Source organism: Heterodontus francisci, chromosome 5, assembly GCF_036365525.1.
Source record: "Heterodontus francisci isolate sHetFra1 chromosome 5, sHetFra1.hap1, whole genome shotgun sequence".
Lineage (NCBI taxonomy): Eukaryota > Metazoa > Chordata > Chondrichthyes > Heterodontiformes > Heterodontidae > Heterodontus > Heterodontus francisci.
Window position 1 is genome coordinate 30,813,594 of NC_090375.1, and position 17,573 is coordinate 30,831,166.

Below are 17,573 nucleotides of genomic sequence, written 5' to 3' on the forward strand. Positions count from 1 at the left end.
AGGCCAAATGCAGACTTCCCCAGAGAAAGTGAACAGCTTCCTAGCAGTTGTGCTGCAGCGTCTGGGGCAGCACTGTGTAGGAGTAGTAGGCCAGGCAAAGGCACCCACAAGACAGGCACGAAGGGAATGCTCAAGACTGATTAGTTTTGTGTGGAATATTGGGTGGTTTGTTTGATAAAATTCATTTGGAATGATTGTGTTTGAGGTGGCTTTTATTTCAGTGTTGTGGCCAAGAGGACACTGTGATCGTAAGTAACATAGGGAAGGTAGGGTTTGTGACTGTTGTAGATTGAGGATTCAGGGTTATATTCACTGGAGCTGTAGTCGGATGAGGCGATCATGGACAGCCTGGCTGGAAAGGGGATGTATCGTTTTCCTCCTTCCTTCCCCCTGCTCTTCCTCCTCTTCCTCCTCCTGCTCCTAGCTGCTTGCTGTATCCCTGGTGGCAAGGGCTGTGCCCAGGTTATTCATGAAAAATCGTGAAATATACTCTGGTGAGTAAAGGTGCACAAAGGAAACCCGACCCAAGCCTGAATTCCGGACCTGGAAGCCCGACCCGACCCGAACCCGACACATGTCGTTGGGACCTGTCGGGGTCGGGTTGGGTGGTCGACTTTTACATCAGTAGATGGGTAAAGGCCTGCTACCTGCTACCCGATCCGACTCCGACGGGATTCGACGACATGTGTCGGGTTCGGGTCGAGCTTCCGGGTTCGACATTCGGGCTCGGGTCGGGTTTCCTTTGCACACCCTTACTGGTAAGTACTGCAGGGCTCCTCCAGAGCACTCCAGGCCCCAGAAGCATTGCTTGAGCATCCCAATGGGCTGCTTGATGACATTCTATGTGGCAGCATGGCTCTCTTTATATGCATGCTGCCCACACATGTGTGATGTACTGGAGGTGTGAGCCTGTTGTTCAGTGGATAGCCCTTGTCACCCAGCATCCACCCTTTGGTTTGACGTGGTCTCAAATACTGAGGGAACAATGGACTGGAGCAGAATAAAAGCATCATGACTGCTGCCACAATTACGGGCATTCACTGCATAATGTGCTGAACATGGTCACGCATTAACGCACGCTCAGGGAGTGGAACCCTTTGGAATTGAGGTTCATCTCTGCATTTAGATGTGGTGCCCGCAAAGCCACTTCTGTGCAGTCAATAGCTCCCTGCACCTTGGGGAAGCCCACTATCCTGAGAAAGTCATGTGCACATTCCGCCTGCTTCTCTCTGGTTAGAGAGAACACAATGTACTCTCCTCTCTGGACCCAAAGAGTGTCAGTCACCTCTCTCATGCAGAAGTGGACGGCAAACTGGTAGGCATTAGAGATCTCACCTGCTCCAACGCAGTAAGATCCGTCCTGAAGAAATTCATGGCCATAGTCACCTTCAGTGTCACTGCTGCCTCGCCCTGCTCTGAGGCTGCAGGTCTGCCTGCAAGAGGTGGCATGTTTCTGTGAACACCTCCTTCTTAAAAAGCAGACAACACACTGTTCCTGGCTTAGGTTGAAATAAGAGAAATGCCTCCTGAGGAACCTAGGCCGGATTTTCAAAGGGCTGCAGGCTCTGGACCTGTTGTGGGCAGGTTATCAAAATCACAGTCCTGGAGGTCGTCTCGGGATCCCAATGCCTCTGGGATTGTTTCAATTTTCAAAAGGCCAGCGGGGGAAAGGGAACAGGAAAAGCGCTCGCCATCCCCCACCCACCCCCCCCAACAGTTAACGGCCTGTTAAGCTCCTTACAGAGCTTGTTAAGGGGACTGTGCAGTCGTGATTAGAATTTTCAATCTTTAGTTTGGTGATGCTGAACAGGCTGGTGCATGTCCATGTTGGGTGCATTGCGGGGACATCAGAAACTTCCTTTCCATTTAATCTAAGCTTATCTTTCCTGGACCTACTTGCGCAGGTTCGAGTGCTCTACCGTCATCTCACCTACATGGCCACTTTCATCCCCACGAATGCTGGCCCTCTAAAGAGCTGCCTGCTCTCTTAACAATCCCCCAAACATGGCTGCCACCTGCCTTTGCTGCCGATGGCAGGCAGGCAACTCCCGCCTCCGGGAGGTGCTTGGCGCCTCGAATTGGGCACTGAGCTCGCCTCCTGCCCAATGAGGGCATTTACATTTAAAAATAGCCTTGCGCGAGCAAGCAGCTCAGACACGGGGTCAGGACCCAGAATTCAACTGGGTGTCGGGTTCCCGACCCCTGCTTTGAAAACCCGGCCCCTAAGTCTACAACCTTCAGTTCCAGAGTCGCATGCGGCTCATTAAGGACTCATGTGTAGCTCGCGACCTTGATCGATTGAACCCATTTTGATGATAATGGCTTGCTTTGTTTTTTATACTTTTATTAACTTTGTACTTGTGAGAAAGTATCATTAAATTTACAAGTTCTTTTTGTAAAAACCCTTAAAATGTTTCTCTGTCTTGTTTTTCATTAATTTTGGCATTTGAGTAACAGCATTGTGACTCTTAAGATATTGCATTTTTGACTAAATTTTTTAAATGGCTCTTGTTTTTAATATTGCCGACCCCCCCTGCTGAGAGCCCTTCTCTCCTTCCCCTTGTCCTCCCTTTAGGAGAAGATCGTCCTCTTCTATGTCGCAGTCAAAGGGAATGGTAAATATAAAACCCATGACTGGGAGCAAGTGGTCTGACCAGTACCCTTAACGTCAGAACCAAGGCCTTCTCTACATGCAGCATCAACCCCCCATCGATTTTGTAGTATAATGTAATATAGGGTTGTTACTGGGCAGAATATGTAAATAGTCTGTCAGCATCATAGGAAGTGATGTAATAGAACTTACACAGAACCACATGTAGAGTGTAAGTGGAAGCCATATGTGCAAGACATGTGTAAATAAACTGCTGATCTTGTAACCATCAGTGTCTTATATATTCTGTACTAAGCCTTAATAGTTATCAAAATATTATATGCTGGCAATGGTAAACTGAAGAAAATATGGAAAAATCGCTGACCTTACCAGAAAACTTCAAAAAAGTAGCTGGACAAAACCAATCTGAGGGGTGGCCAAAATGGGTCCAGAGGTTTTCAAGGTAATGTACTGCATTGGGTCTCGCACAGAAGCCAGACAAGGAGCAGGTCAATACGCTATTGTGTGCTATAGGAAGTGTGCAGACAACATCCTCATTAATCAAGGAATAGATGAAGAGAAGGCTACGTATGAAGAAGCCATTAAGGCACTCGCGACTACTTTAATGTAAGGAAAAATGTCGTTGTGGAGCATGCCAAATTCAATAAACATTCTCAGCAGAGAGGGAAGAGTATTGATTCGTTTATCAATGATTTGTATAACCTCACTGAAGATTGCGAATATGGCAGTTTATAGGAAGAGCTGATTAGATACAGGGTTGTGGTCAGTATAGTAGATGACACCCTCACGGATCATCTACAGTCGAGGGATGATATTGCATTAACGAAAGTGATTCAGTTGGGCAGGAAAGCAGAGGTTAGAAAATGTAACCGATACATTATTCGAGGGGCAGGGTGAGTTTGATCTCGAAAGTAGCAGACTCCAGTGAATATGTAAAGAAAGTGAAAGCGAAAAATGGCGTCAACGACGGGAAAGGCTAGAAAAGCATCTAGAGGCAGCAGCATCTAATTGCAGTAGGTGCGGTCCAGTGAGGCACCGGCAGGAAAATTGTCTAGCCAGAGAAGTGGAGTGATTCGTATATAAAAAGAGGGGACAATTCCAATTCAGTATACTGCAGTAAGAAACCAGCGCCTCAAATAATTAAAGGGAAATCCAATGTGTTGAAATACCATTTCTAGGAGAAATGCAAGGAGCAAGTGCTGGATGGTAGAAATTCTTGTAGAAGGAAGCAAGACGAAATTCAAACTGGACACTGGAGGAGCAGTTTCAGTCCTGGAATACATGGAACTGTGGCTGAAGAAGATAAGCCTTACACCTACAGGTAAAAAAACTGTATGGGCCTGGAGGCATTGAGTTGAAGATAATAGGAGTGTTGAAAACAATTCTGAGTTACCGGGGAAAATAAATTCCTGAGAATTATCAATAATCACTCCTCAGCAGAAAGGCTTGCACAGACCTACAACTAATATGTCGGGTACAGAGGAACAGCCAAGAAATTTAGGGATGAACTCCCTAAATTATTCAAAGGATTGGGAAAACCAAAAACAGCGTACCACATCACTTTGAGAAAGAATGCAGAACCAATGTGTTTAAATACACTGAAAAAAGTTCTATATCCACTCCTAGAGAAAGTTAAGAAAGAAATCAAATTAATGATAAAACAGGGAGTCATTTCACCTGTTACAAAACCTACAGGATGGTTCCAGTGAAGAAACCAAATGGGTCCATTCGAATTTGTGTTGACCTCAAACAACTGAATAAGGCAGCAGAAAGAGAAATACATCCAATATCATCAGGAGATGAGAGTTTGCAAAGCGAGGGAAAAGCACAATTTTCACTAAATTAGATACTAACAGTGGATTTTGGCAATTAGTTTTAGATGAAGAATCTAAACTCTTGACAACTTTTATAATGCCCTCGGAATTACATCAGCACCAGAAATCTTTCAAAGGATGATATAGAGAATTCTGAAAGGATTAGATGGGATCATCTGCCACATGGATGATGTGTTAATCCACGGAGCCAATCAGGAGGAACACGATATGAAGGAGTGTGAACAGTTTTGCAAAGATTGGGGGCAGCAGGGGTCTCACCTTGAATGAGAAATGTGTCTTTTCACAGCAAATGGTGAGATTTCTAGGAGATATTATTGATGGGTCCAGGGTCACAGCAGATCCTCAAAAAACAAAAGTGATAAAAATACTTTCCAGAGGCTAAAAACAATACAGAGTTGCAAAGGTTTATAGGAATGGTGTATCAAGTAGGGAAATGTCATCCAAATTTAGCCATGATAAATGGGCCATGTGGCCAGATGTTAAAAATGACAATGTCTGGTGTTGGAGAGAAGCCCAACAAGAATCCTTTGAGAAAATCAAAAACATCTTCAGAAGTGTTAGCACATTATGATCCAAAGTTATCAACCATCATAGCAGTGTCATCAACAGGACTAGGAACAGTCTTATTTCAGGTGCAAAGAGATGGGAGACGCAGACCTGTATATTTTGCTTCTTGTTTATTAACGGAAACAGAGCAAAGATACGCAGTCATAGAAAAGGAAGAGTTGGCAGCAACTTGGGCATGTGAGAAATTTTCTGACTATGTGCGAGGTCTTCAGTCTACTAAATACAAAAGATCTAGTGAAGTTACCTCCAAGCGCACAGAGGTTTAGATTAAGATTGATGAGACTCGACGCAAAAAACAAATACGTTCCAGAGAAATTGCAGATCACAGCAGATACTTTATCATGTATTTCATTAGTGGGACCTGAAGAAGGCGATATTTTACTTCTTGATGAGGTAGAGGTTTTTGCTTTGTCAACAACAGTAACTTCACCTGCTACCGCTCAGAAATTGAGCAAAATCAGGAATGCTCAAAAAGCAGCTGAAGTATGTGCAGCAATCAGAGAACATTGTTTGTATGGATGGCCAGTGTACGTACCAAACAACCCAGTGTTAAGGCAATATTATGAACAGAGGGCTCATCTGAGCATTGTTGATGATTTGTTGATCTATGATGAGAGATTAGTTATCCCTGGGATATTAAGATTAAAAATCTTGGAAAGATGACACCAAAGAAATTTGGGAATAACAAAGGACAGTGCCAGGGCAAAACAGTCAGTATGGTGGCCTGGTAGAGCAAAAGAAATTGAAGAGATGATATCAAAGTGTATCATGTGTGATACAATCGTCATGTGATCAGGAACTGCTCACGTCATCATCTTTTCCATCTCGACCATCAGAGCGTAGGTATGGATCTTTTCAAGCATAAAGTAAAATGTTCTTAATCATAGTCAATTATTATTTGAGGTGGATTGAAGTAAAGCAACTACAAGGTCAGAGTTCAGAAGTTGTAATCACATCCCTCAGAGAAATCTTTGCTACGCATGGAATTCCAGATATTGTGATATCTGACAATGGGCACAATTTGCGAATGAATGCTTCAGAGAGTTTACAGAAGGATATGGTTTTATTCACATCATTAGTTCGTCGAGGTTCCCTCAGGCTAATGGGGAAGCAGAGAGAGGTGTAATGACTGTGAAAGTGTTATTAAAAAAGAATGAACATCTTCAGTTTGCACTTCTAAGTTATTGATTGACATCACTTCAGAATGGTTTAGCCCCATGTGAATAGTTAATGGGAAGAAGGTTGAAGACCCACCTTCCTACACTCCCAAGAACACTCAAACCACAAGTGAGTGCAGAAGGCTTGGAAAATGTGTGGGAGAGAGAGAATAGAGAGCGGGCGAATCACTTAGAAAATTACGACAGACGTCTCAGAACCAAAAACTATTCAGACATCCAACCTGGAGAATCAGTTTGGGTTAGAGATCAAAATCGGTATGGAGAAGTAATAGAACAATCACCATAGCCATGATCATACATTGTTCAAACTGACCAAGGGATGATGAGTAGAAACAGGTGGTCATTGGTGGTGATACCTCAGAAGCAGCAAATCCAAGAAGACCAGTCATCTCAAGAAATTGATGAACAAATATTGCTCCAATCAGCCATCAATCCAGAGGACAACCCGAGTGCAGAACTTGAGTCATCAAATAGTTCTACTGAAGTACAAAAGCACAAGGAGAAACTAGAAGACTCAAAACCTCAAACCCCTTCAAAAGAAAGAACATGTTATGTCAGACTCGTAAAAACATCACAGTGGTTAACAATCTGAAAAGAAAAGTCAGAGATTTGAACGGAGACGTAGTATAATATAATATAGGGTTGTTACTGGGTAGAATATGTAAATAGTCTGTGAGCATCACCTCAAGAAGTGATGTAATAGAACTTGTACTGAACCTCATGTAGAGTGTAAGTGGAAGCCATTGTTGCAAGACGTGTGTAAATAAACTGTTCCTGTTAACCATCAGTCTCAGATATATCTGTACTAAGTCTTAATAGGTATTAGAATATTACAGATTTCACCTGATTTAAACAGCAGCAAAAAAACTCTCAGCACTCTACAAGCTCAGGCAGACCTAGTCGAAGTTAATCAGCAATTAACCTGAAAGTAGTTGATGATCTTTTAAGTAGCGCTGGTGGAGGTTAGCGGTTGTGAGGGGATGGCGGGCGGGGAGATTCCTTCCTGCTGCTGACTGCATGTTCAGCTCTGCATGTCTAAGAGGTGTTAGGGTGATGAGGTCAAAAATCAAAAATGGTAGCACTGCTGTCAAATCAGCATTACACAGCTGACTGCCATTACAATCTACCTACTCTGCGTACTCCTAGAAGTACTTCGGAGCTGAATTTTGAGGTCATTGTTTTATAGAAACCTCTTTTTCTCTTCATCTCCCAATGTTTGACCCACTGTGGGACTGTTCTCTTTTCATATACACTAGAACTTGAACTTTTGGCAAGATATTTGACTTTAGGGACATCACAGGTGAGCTGAACACAGAACTCACAGACTGATTCTTCCCATTTGGAGTGTGTGAATCTGATCCTGAGTGTTCCAGTAATTCTCATCCTTGCCCTGTGAGACTGAGGCACATCCACCATTGTCAGAGTTGAGACCAGGAATCAAACGTGGGATTTCCTTGGCCTGTATTGGTTAACGCTCCTCCAGGCAGTGCATTTACCCAGTCAGCCATTTGAAGGGAGCTGAGGAGACATGTTTTGAACAGTTATGGATTCTGATACATCAACCAAAAGTTAGCCTGGGGATGTACTTGGAGCCTTCTGTAAAGAATCTATGACAGACTCCAGATTTGATAAATGGCTTCATGATTGTAACAGAAATGTCAGCACAAATTTATCTAGCAGTATTATATCCTAATCATCGGCATTTTGAAATCCAACCATTGATCTATAATGTTCTGGTACTTGATGTTGTGATATTGCTTTAACTGCTTGAGTACTAGTTAACATACTGTTGAATAAGGGGCAGGAGGTTTAGAGGGGATTTGAGGAAAAGAATTTTCACCCAGAGGGTGGTTGGAATCTGGAACACACTGCCTGCAGGGGTGGTAGAGGCAGGAACCATCACAACATTTAAGAAGTATTTAGATGAGCACTTGAAACAGCATAAAGGCTACGGGCCAAGTGCTGGAAAATAGGATTAGAATAGTTAGGTGCTTGATGGCCGGCACAGACACGATGGGCCGAAGGGCCTGTTTCTGTGCTGTATAATTGTATGACGACTTGCACGTGAGACAGTTTATTGGTCAGGAATCAATAGTGACACAGAGTAAGCACAAAGGATGTGCGATGACTGTCAAGAGCATTAATTGAGTCAACATGTTCATGGTGTTCCATCGCATCCATGGTTAAGAATAGCCACTGACTTATTTCTGTCAAAGGTGACAACTTTCTACTCATCACTGACTATTTCTCCAAATTTCCCATCATTCGCCAATTGTGGGATATATCAAGTGCTTCAGTAGTGAACACAATGAGTGCAATATTCGTCTTTTTGGTTCCCCGGAGGAGATAGTGCCGGATAATGGTCCACAGTACACCGGTAAGCCATTTCAAAACATGTGCGCAAAGTGGCTTGTAAATCATGTTACATCATCCCCACATTATCCAACAGCAAACAGTCTGGCAGAAAGGATAGTGCATACAGTAAAATCATTAATTCTGAAATGTAGAGAAACTAACCAAGATCTCTAAATAGCAATGTTGCTTCTACGAGCAACACCCGTAAGTACAGGACTAACATCCCCAGCAGATATCATGTTCGGAAGGCAAGACAGGACAACTCATCCAGGTCATCACTCGATAAGATCATTATCAATGCAAGACGAATTATTGGTGAGACAAGAAAAAATACAAGTCACGCATGATAAGCATACAGGTGTGGAGTTACTGTCTCTACAGCTTGGAAAAAAGGTCAGAATGAAACACCCACAATAGAAGACATGAGGAAGTGACCAAGATCTGTAATGAGCCAAGGTCATACGAGGTAACCACCCAGAATGGAGCAACATTGAGGAGGAATAGGTGTCAGCTGAGAGTTATCCAACAACATCATGCCTGACACTCTTGTAACATCAAGAACCCGTCCACATTCAATTCCTAAATGTGGAGCTCAGAAAAATAACACATACAACACTCATGTACACGATAATTGTCAGTCTAAACCAATGAGTCAAGAGAAAAGAATTGACAATTCCACATCGCAGCAAAGTTTTACTGTTAGCAGATCAAGTTGAGTCAGCAGACCCTGATTCATGACTGTGAGTCAATACATGTGTAAATATTGTTCCACAATTATCCTATTTCATTATGCACATAGCTTATCATTTATGCAATTTCCATTTAAGGAAAGGGGGATGTTGTGATATTGCTTAAACTGCTTGAGTATTAGTTAACAGACTGTTGAATATGTAAACAGTTTAGTGTACATCATCACAGGAAGTGTTGCAAGCCAACATGTGATATAGTAGTTGGAGCAGTGTTGGTCAACAGTCAACATGTGTATCTTAGAGAGCTCCTGTAATTCTGTTATTTTGTAATAAAGAACCCTTCAGTTTCAGGTTGTTTGGTATGTTTGTGTAGAGAAATCAACAACACAACTCTTGAAAGCATTGGTGGGCTATTCATTTTGGATAAAATATGAACATTTTGCCCCATGATTCATTTTTTAAGGAAATGGACCATGGCTTTGAATTATATATTTTCATTAACAATGTCACAGCAGGAAAACAACAGAAGAGGGAAGATACAACACCAGCGATTGACATCCAGAATGCTAGTCTGATAATTCTTTATTGAACGATCAATTACTGAAATACAAGATAAATGAAAAGTTGACAATATCATTCTGTGGACAATACTAAGGTTTCTGGAAAAATGATTGTCACTCACTGCTTCACATAAAGAGTTTTCTTCATGAATAAATAATCAGATGATTCATAAATATTTACAATATAAACAAATGAAGAAAAAAAAAGCTTTGGCTCATTCATTTAGGATCGGACTAACTTCTGGCTTTTGTTGTTTTAGCTGCACTCAGCGATAAAGTCTAAATTGACAAGCAGATGAAACAATAAGGATAACAATCACAACGGAACAAAAATAACAGAAACTTTACATGTACAAGTAGTCCGTTAAGTCTATATTAGCCACATACACTAAATGTTTTTTTTTAATACAAGGGTTATAAAGGTAGCCAAGAACTGTATTCCCCACAAAATGGAAATGTATACTGTGCCTTGAACAGAGAAATGTTCAGGGACCCAGTACCACAAGCAATCTAATTCATCACTGGAAGTTGACTAACACCAGAGCTAACTGATAATGCTAATACAAATAAAGCATTCTCAGTGGATGAAACTGAGAGTTTGGTCTCCGTTTGAATCTATTTACGTAAAGCCAGTGGACCAGTGTCATCCAGTAAGTTGTTTTGAGGGACTGGAATTTCACAGGCAGTTTTTTACCTGTTTTTTTCTCCGTCATTTCCTCGGACATTTCAAAATGGTTTCCAAAGGCCTGGCAAACCATTATTTCAAAGTCTTTCCTTTTCATCCAATAACAAAGAACTGGAAAGCAGGAAAATGCTGATAATTTCACAAGAATGCATTAAAGATGAAATGAGACAGGTTTGCTTATCTAGTCAAAATTCATCCTTTCCACAACCATATATATCTACTTTAGTGTGGATTCTACTTAACCCCTCTACTAACTGGTAGCACAATCTCCCTCAGGTCACAGTACAGATAGATAAGAGAGGTTTGATGAAACAACATTGCTAGTGGAAGCTGAAGTGTACATACTGATGAATTCTATTGCCAATAACTGGCACTCTCAGAAGCAGTTTGAAGGAATTTGGTTTTTAATATGGGTACGGAAGGATGACTTGGCACTACTTTTCAATACTGCACAAGGACGTCATTGGGTATGAATAGATACAAAAAATAGAATAAGCATATTTACGGGACTTTGAATTTAATGTACAGGCCATAGTAAGTAAGAGATATTAGTCACAACCTTATGGGAGTCATTCTAACTGTGGGTACAGTTCTGGTTTAAATTATTTATTTTTAAGCATTTATTTAGAGATACAGCACTGAAACAAGCCCTTCAGCCCACCGAGTCTGTGCTGACTATCAACCACCCATTCATACTAATCCTACATTAATCCCATAATCCTACCACATCCCCACCTTCCCTCAATTCCCCTACCTACACTAGGGGCAATTTATAATGGCCAATTTACCTATCACCTGCAAGTCTTTGGCTGTGGGAGGAAACCGGAGCACCCGGCGAAAACCCACGCGGTCACAGGGAGAATTTGCAAACTCCACACAGGCAATACCCAGAATTGAACCCAGGCCGCTGGAGCTGTGAGGCTGCGGTGCTAACCACTGTGCCACTGTGCCACCCATTTCTCTTTCATTTCATTATTTTCCAACTTGGGAATCCATGACATGGCTCAGGGATATTTGCCACAGACCAGGAATAACAAATAAAAGCAGAAAATGCTGGATATATTCAGCAAATCTGGCAGCATCTGTGGAGAGAGAAACAAGTGGCAGGGAGCCAACTGAACTATTTAAAGGCTTATTGATGCCTATTATCGGAGTCTGACTGGGATTTTCCCACACAGTGTAGGTTTCTGAGCTCCCCATTCGAGCCAGATGGCAGAATCCTGAAGCCTGGTGGAAAATCCTGCCCCTTGCCTTCACATATCATCAGTCTAAGTTCAGAGCTGTTTTAGATCTGCAAGGCTTTTTTTATATCTAGATTATTTTATTTGAAGCTGACGGTCTACTTTTGTTAGTTTTCTAGTTTGGTATACATCGGGTGTCATCTTAATTTGAATAGAATTTTGAGGCCTTGCATATCTTATATACAGGTTTCCACAGTCCTTTGCATTGGCTCCTTGTATTGGGACTAGTTGGCTGCCTTGAACATATTGCAGGTCTCAAGCCTCCCCACCCAGTAATATTGGGAGTGGTTGACCTAGGCACTGTAATGTATCAGGCAACTTCCATCAGTTAACTGACTGGTAGGAGTTACAGTCAACCAGCTCTTTCCTCCTGAAACAGTTGTTCTTTGAGCCTGTTGATAAAACATGCAGGACACCAATTGATAACATAGACTCACTGCTCTAGCCTCAGCATAAATTACTGGCAATGCTGCCGGAATCATTCACCCTTCTCGCATTCAAAAGGTACATATGAACATATGAATTAGGAGCAGGAGTAGGCCACTTGGCCCCTCGAGCTTGCTCTGCTTTTTTTTTTTAAATTTTCCAATCTAATGGAACCTTCCCCGAATCTAGGGAGTTTGGAAAATTAAAACCAACGCATCAACTATCTCACTCGCCACTTCCTTTAAAACCCTAGGATGAAGTCCATCAGAACCCGGGGACTTGACAGCCCGCAGCTCCAACAATTTGCTCAATACCACTTACATGGTGATTGTACGAACATACGAATTACGAGCAGGAGTAGGCCACTCGGCCCTTCGAGTCTGCTTCGCTATTCAATATGTTCATGGCTGAACTGATTACTCCACATTTCCACCTACCCCTGATAACCTTCCACCCCCTTGCTTATCAAGAATCTATCTACCTCTGTCTTAAAAATATTCAGAGATTCTGCTTCCACTGTCTTTTGAGGAAGAGAATTCCAAAGACTCATGACCCTCTGGGAGAAAAAATTTCTCCTCATCTCTGTCTTAAATGGGCAACCCCCTATTTTTAAACAGTGACCCCTAGCTCTCGATTCTCCCACAAAGGGAAACATCCTTTCCACATCCACCCCTGTCAAGACCCCTCAGGATCTTATATGTTTCAATCAAGTCGCCTCTTACTCTTCTAAATTCCAGCGGATACAAGCCTAGCCTGTCCAATCTTTCCTCGTAAGACAGCCCGCCCATCCCAGGTATTAGTCTAGTAAACCTTCCCTGTACTGTCTCCAATGCATTTACATCCTTCTTTAAATAAGGAGACCAGTACTGTACACAGTACTCCAGATGTGGTCTCACCAATGCCCTGTATAGCTGAAGCACAACCTCCCTACTTTTGTATTCAATTCCCCTCACGATAAACTATAACATTCTATTAGCTTTCCTAATTACGTGCTGTACCTGCATACTAACCTTTAGCGATTCATGCACTAGGACACCCAGATCCCTCTGCATCTCAGAGCTCTGCAATCTCTCATCATTTGGATAATATGCTTCTTTGTTATTTTTCCTGCCAAAGCGGACAATCTCACACTTTCCCACATTATACTCCATTTGCCAGGTCTTTGCCCAATCACTTTATCCATATCCCTTTGTAGCCTCCTTTTAACCTCTTCACAAGTTACTTTCCTACTTATCTTTGTATTATCAGCAAATTTAGCAACCATACCTTTGGTCCTTTCATCTAAGTTATTTATATAAATTGTAAAAGGTTGAGGCCCCAGCACAGAGACTTGTGGCACACCACTTGTTACATCTTGCCAACCAGAAAATGAACCATTTATGCCTACTCTCTGTTTCCTGTTCACTAGCAAATCTTCTATTCTTGCCAATATGTTCAGTACCACTTCCCTGGTGATTGTAATTTTCTTCAGTTCCTCTCTCCCTTCCATTTCCTGACTTACAGCTAATACTGGGATGTTACTTGTATCCTCAATAGTGAAGACCGATGCAAAATATCTGTTCAATTCATCTGCCATCTCCTTATTATCCAATATTAATTCCCCAGACTCACTTTCTATAGGACTAACGCTCACTTTGTTAACTCTTTTTTAAAAACATCTATAGAAACTCTTACTCTCTGTCTTTATATTTCTAGCTAGCTTTCTCTCGTACTCTAATTTTACCTTCCTTATCAATAGTTTAGTCATTCTTTGCTGTTTTTTATATTCTGTCCAATCTTTTGACCTGCCTCCCATCTTTGCACAATTATAGGCTTTTTATTTAAGTTTGATACTATCTTTAACTGTTTTAGTTAACCACGGATGGCGGGTCCCTCCCTTGGTATTTTTCTTTCTCGTTGAAATGTATCTATTCTGTGTACTCTGAAATATCCCCTTAAATGTCTGCCACTGCACCTCTATTGACCTATCCCTTAACCTGATTTGCCAGTTCACTTTAGCGAGCTCTGTTTTCATGCCCTCATAAGTGCCCTTATTTAAGTTTAAAATACTAGTCTTGGACCCACTCTTCTCTCCCTCAAACTGAATGTAAAATTCAATCATATTATGATTACTGCTACCTAGGGGTGCCTTAACTATGAGGTCACTAATTAATCCTATCTCATTGCACAATGTCAGGTCTAGTATAGCCTGCTCTCTGGTTGGCTGCAGAACCTATTGTTCCAAGAAATTATCCCGATAACATTCTATGTACTCCTCATCTAGGCTACCTCTGCCCATCTGATTGTTCCAGCCTGTATGTAGGTTAAAATCCCCCATAATTATCGCTGTACTTTTCTGACAAGCTGCCATTATTTCTTCCTTTATACCCCGTCCTAGTGTGGTTAATGTTAGGTGGCCTGTACACCACTCCCACAAGTGACTTCTTGCCTTTATGAGTTCTCACCGCTACCCAAAAATTGCAATTTTCTTAAGTTCCTCCATCCCTTCCATTTCCTGATCTGCAGTTATTTCTGGGATGTTACTTGTATCCTCTACAGTGAAGACCGATCCAAAATCAATTCATCTGCTGTCTCCTTATTTTCCCTTATTAATTCCCCAGACTCACTTTCTATAAGGACCAACGCTCACTTTGTTAACTATTTTCTTTTTAAAAAATCTATAGAAACTCTATCTGTTTTCATATTTCTAGCTAGCTTTCTCTTGTACTATAATTTTTCTCTCATTATGAATCTCTTTGTCATTCTTTGCTGTTCTTTATATTCTGTCCAATCGTCTGACCTGCCACCCATCTTTGTGCAATTATATGCTTTTTCTTTAAGTTTGAAACTACCTTTAACATTTTTAGTTAACTACGGATAGTGCGTCCTCCCCTTGGAATTTTTTTTTCTTGTTGGACTATATCTATTCTGTGCATTCTGAAATATCCCCTTAAATGTCTAATGGAATGTCTGTCTTTATCTTAAGGGGACTGGAGTACAAAAGTGAGGAACTGATGATTCAGTTGTACACAGTCTTGGTTATACCCCATCAGGAGTATTGCATTCAATTTTGGTGCCAATCCTCAAGGATATTGGAGTGAGTATGACACAGATTCACCAGACTAATACCAGGACTTTTAACGGTTAAGTTCACAGAATTGTTACAGCAGAGAAGGAGGCCATTCGGCCCGTCCTGTCTGCGCTGGCTTTCTGCAAGAGCAATTTACATAGCTCCAATCCCCCAACTGCTCCCTGTAGCCCTGCACATTCTCCCTTTTCAGATAACAATCCAATTCCCTCCCGAATGCCTCGTTTGAACCTGCCTCCACTACACTCTCAGGCAGCGCATTCCAGATTCTAACCACTTGCTGCGTGAAAGTTTTTCCTCACGTCGCCATTGCTTCTTTTAAATCTGTGCCCTTTTGTTCTTGATCCTTACACCAATGTGAGTGTTTTTTCATCAGATGAAAGGTCACAGACCTGAAACGTTAACTCTGCTTCTCTCTCCACAGATGCTGCCAGACCTGCTGAGTGTTTCCAGCACTTCCTGTTTTTATTTCAGATTTTCAGCATCTGCAGTATTTTGCTTTTATTTTACTGATACTTTCAATGATTTATGTAGATATAAACCCAGGTCCCTCTGCTCCTGCACCCCCTGTGGAATTGAAGTTATGAGGTCAAATTGCATAAACCTGGTTTATATTCCCTAGAGTTTAAAATCTTGAGGGATGGTCTCATTGAGATCTTTAAAATAATAAAAGGCTTCAATTGGATAGAATCATAGAATGATACAGCATGGAAGGAGACGATTTGGCCCATTGTGTCTGTGCCAGGTAGATGCAGAGAAACTATTTCTTCTGGTGAGGAAATCCTGGAAAAGAGGGCATAATCTTAAATATAGAGCCGAGCCATTTAGGAATGAAATCAAGATGCAAAGGGGAGTGGAAATCTGAAACACGCACTCCCAAAAGACTGTCAATGCTGGGTCAATTGGAATTTTTGAGTCTGAGATTGATAGATTTTGTTAGGTAAGGTTATCAAGGGTTGCGGAGCAAAGGTGAGTAAATGGAGTTGAGGTACAGATGGTCGAACTGCATAGTGGAACAAGCTTGAGGGGCTGACTGACTTCCTCCTGTTCCTATATCCTTATAACACCGGCTTGCACTAAAGTAGAAGTGTATTTAATGTAGAAAAACATCCCAAAATGCTTCACAGAGATGTAATCAAAATATTAAGGTGGATGGAAGGAGGAAGAAAGAAGATTTAAGTGTGTAAAATTATGAAGGAAAATTGGAACAAAAAAGAAACAGCCAGAAATGGTGAGTGTGAAGGAATTGTGCTTTAAGTTCTCAACTTCTTTTTGCTTGGAATTGCTCACGTACAGAATGAAATGGCACGAAGCGCATTGACTGTAGAATATTTGAGATTTTTTTCACATGGCAAAAAATGGCGAGGCTCCTGATCAGAGAATGAGATTGGGCAAGGAAGAAGCTCGAATAGTCTTTAGAAGATGTAATTAGAGTCAAGAAAACAGGTCGGATGGGGTTAATGCCCTATTCTTAATTTTCACTCTTGGTATTAGTCAACTCCTCTGGACTGTCAGTAAAATATCTTGCGTTAAAAAAATTGTGCTCTTTAATTACACCAGCTAACTAACAATGCTCTGAATAATGTGTATACATTTAGTATGAATACCAATTTCATTTTAAATATCAAACAGCTGTAGTATAGAGAGCTGCTGGATTAAAGTAAATGTTTGGCAGTGCAAGCAGATTTTTACAGTCTCTGAGCTCCCAGAAGGGACCCAGTTTGTGGAATAAAAACAAAGAGAAGCATTGGCTTGTACAACTGATGGCCGTTGATTTGAGGCTCTCTTGTCATAGTTTACCAGGAGTTGTTTTCTGGATGTGGACGGGATGGGCCTCATCAGCTACCATGCAATTTGCATCAACCAGAATTCAAACACTCAATCGCCACCTCATAGCAGAACTTATACTGATCCTGAAAGAGAAATGCAGTTAAACATTTTGACAAAATCCTTTCCTCATTTTATATTTTATCCATCTTTATATCTTTCAAAGTTGTGGGCCGTTGTTTGGTCAGGAGTGTAAGTAATAGGCTAACTATACCACACAGTTTACAGTTTGCGTCAATATGAGGCTACATTCTGTGAGGTACTGATCGGTGAATTGGACTTGGAGGTGAATAACAGGAGCGCAGCCTTGCAAAATTTACCCCATAATGGTGCTACTGCTTAGAAGAGGGATAACAGGATGGTTGTTTTCTTTCAAACATTAATGGCAAGCAGTATTCAGATACTGGAGAGTGAAGCTCTGCTCCTGTGTACTCACACAACTGTACTGTTCCCAGGGAAGCAGGAAGTTATGTCGTATCATCCTGAGTCTTTGCCCGTCTGAGAGTGATACATGTTCTATAATGATGTGCAG

General features: G+C 41.5%; 1 protein-coding gene across 5 annotated transcripts in view; it reads right to left on the reverse strand.

The window, feature by feature from the left end:
* Positions 1–9,813: 9,813 nt before the first annotated feature.
* The window catches only part of LOC137369795 (receptor-type tyrosine-protein phosphatase mu-like), a 991,520-nt gene continuing 983,760 nt past the window's right edge, over positions 9,814–17,573 (reverse strand). For all 5 annotated transcript variants that reach the window (XM_068031279.1, XM_068031278.1, XM_068031276.1 and 2 more), the window contains one exon: positions 9,814–17,127. In XM_068031279.1, the coding sequence (XP_067887380.1) occupies positions 17,074–17,127 (54 nt within the window). In that variant the 3' untranslated portion in view covers positions 9,814–17,073. The remainder of the gene's footprint in view (positions 17,128–17,573) is intronic.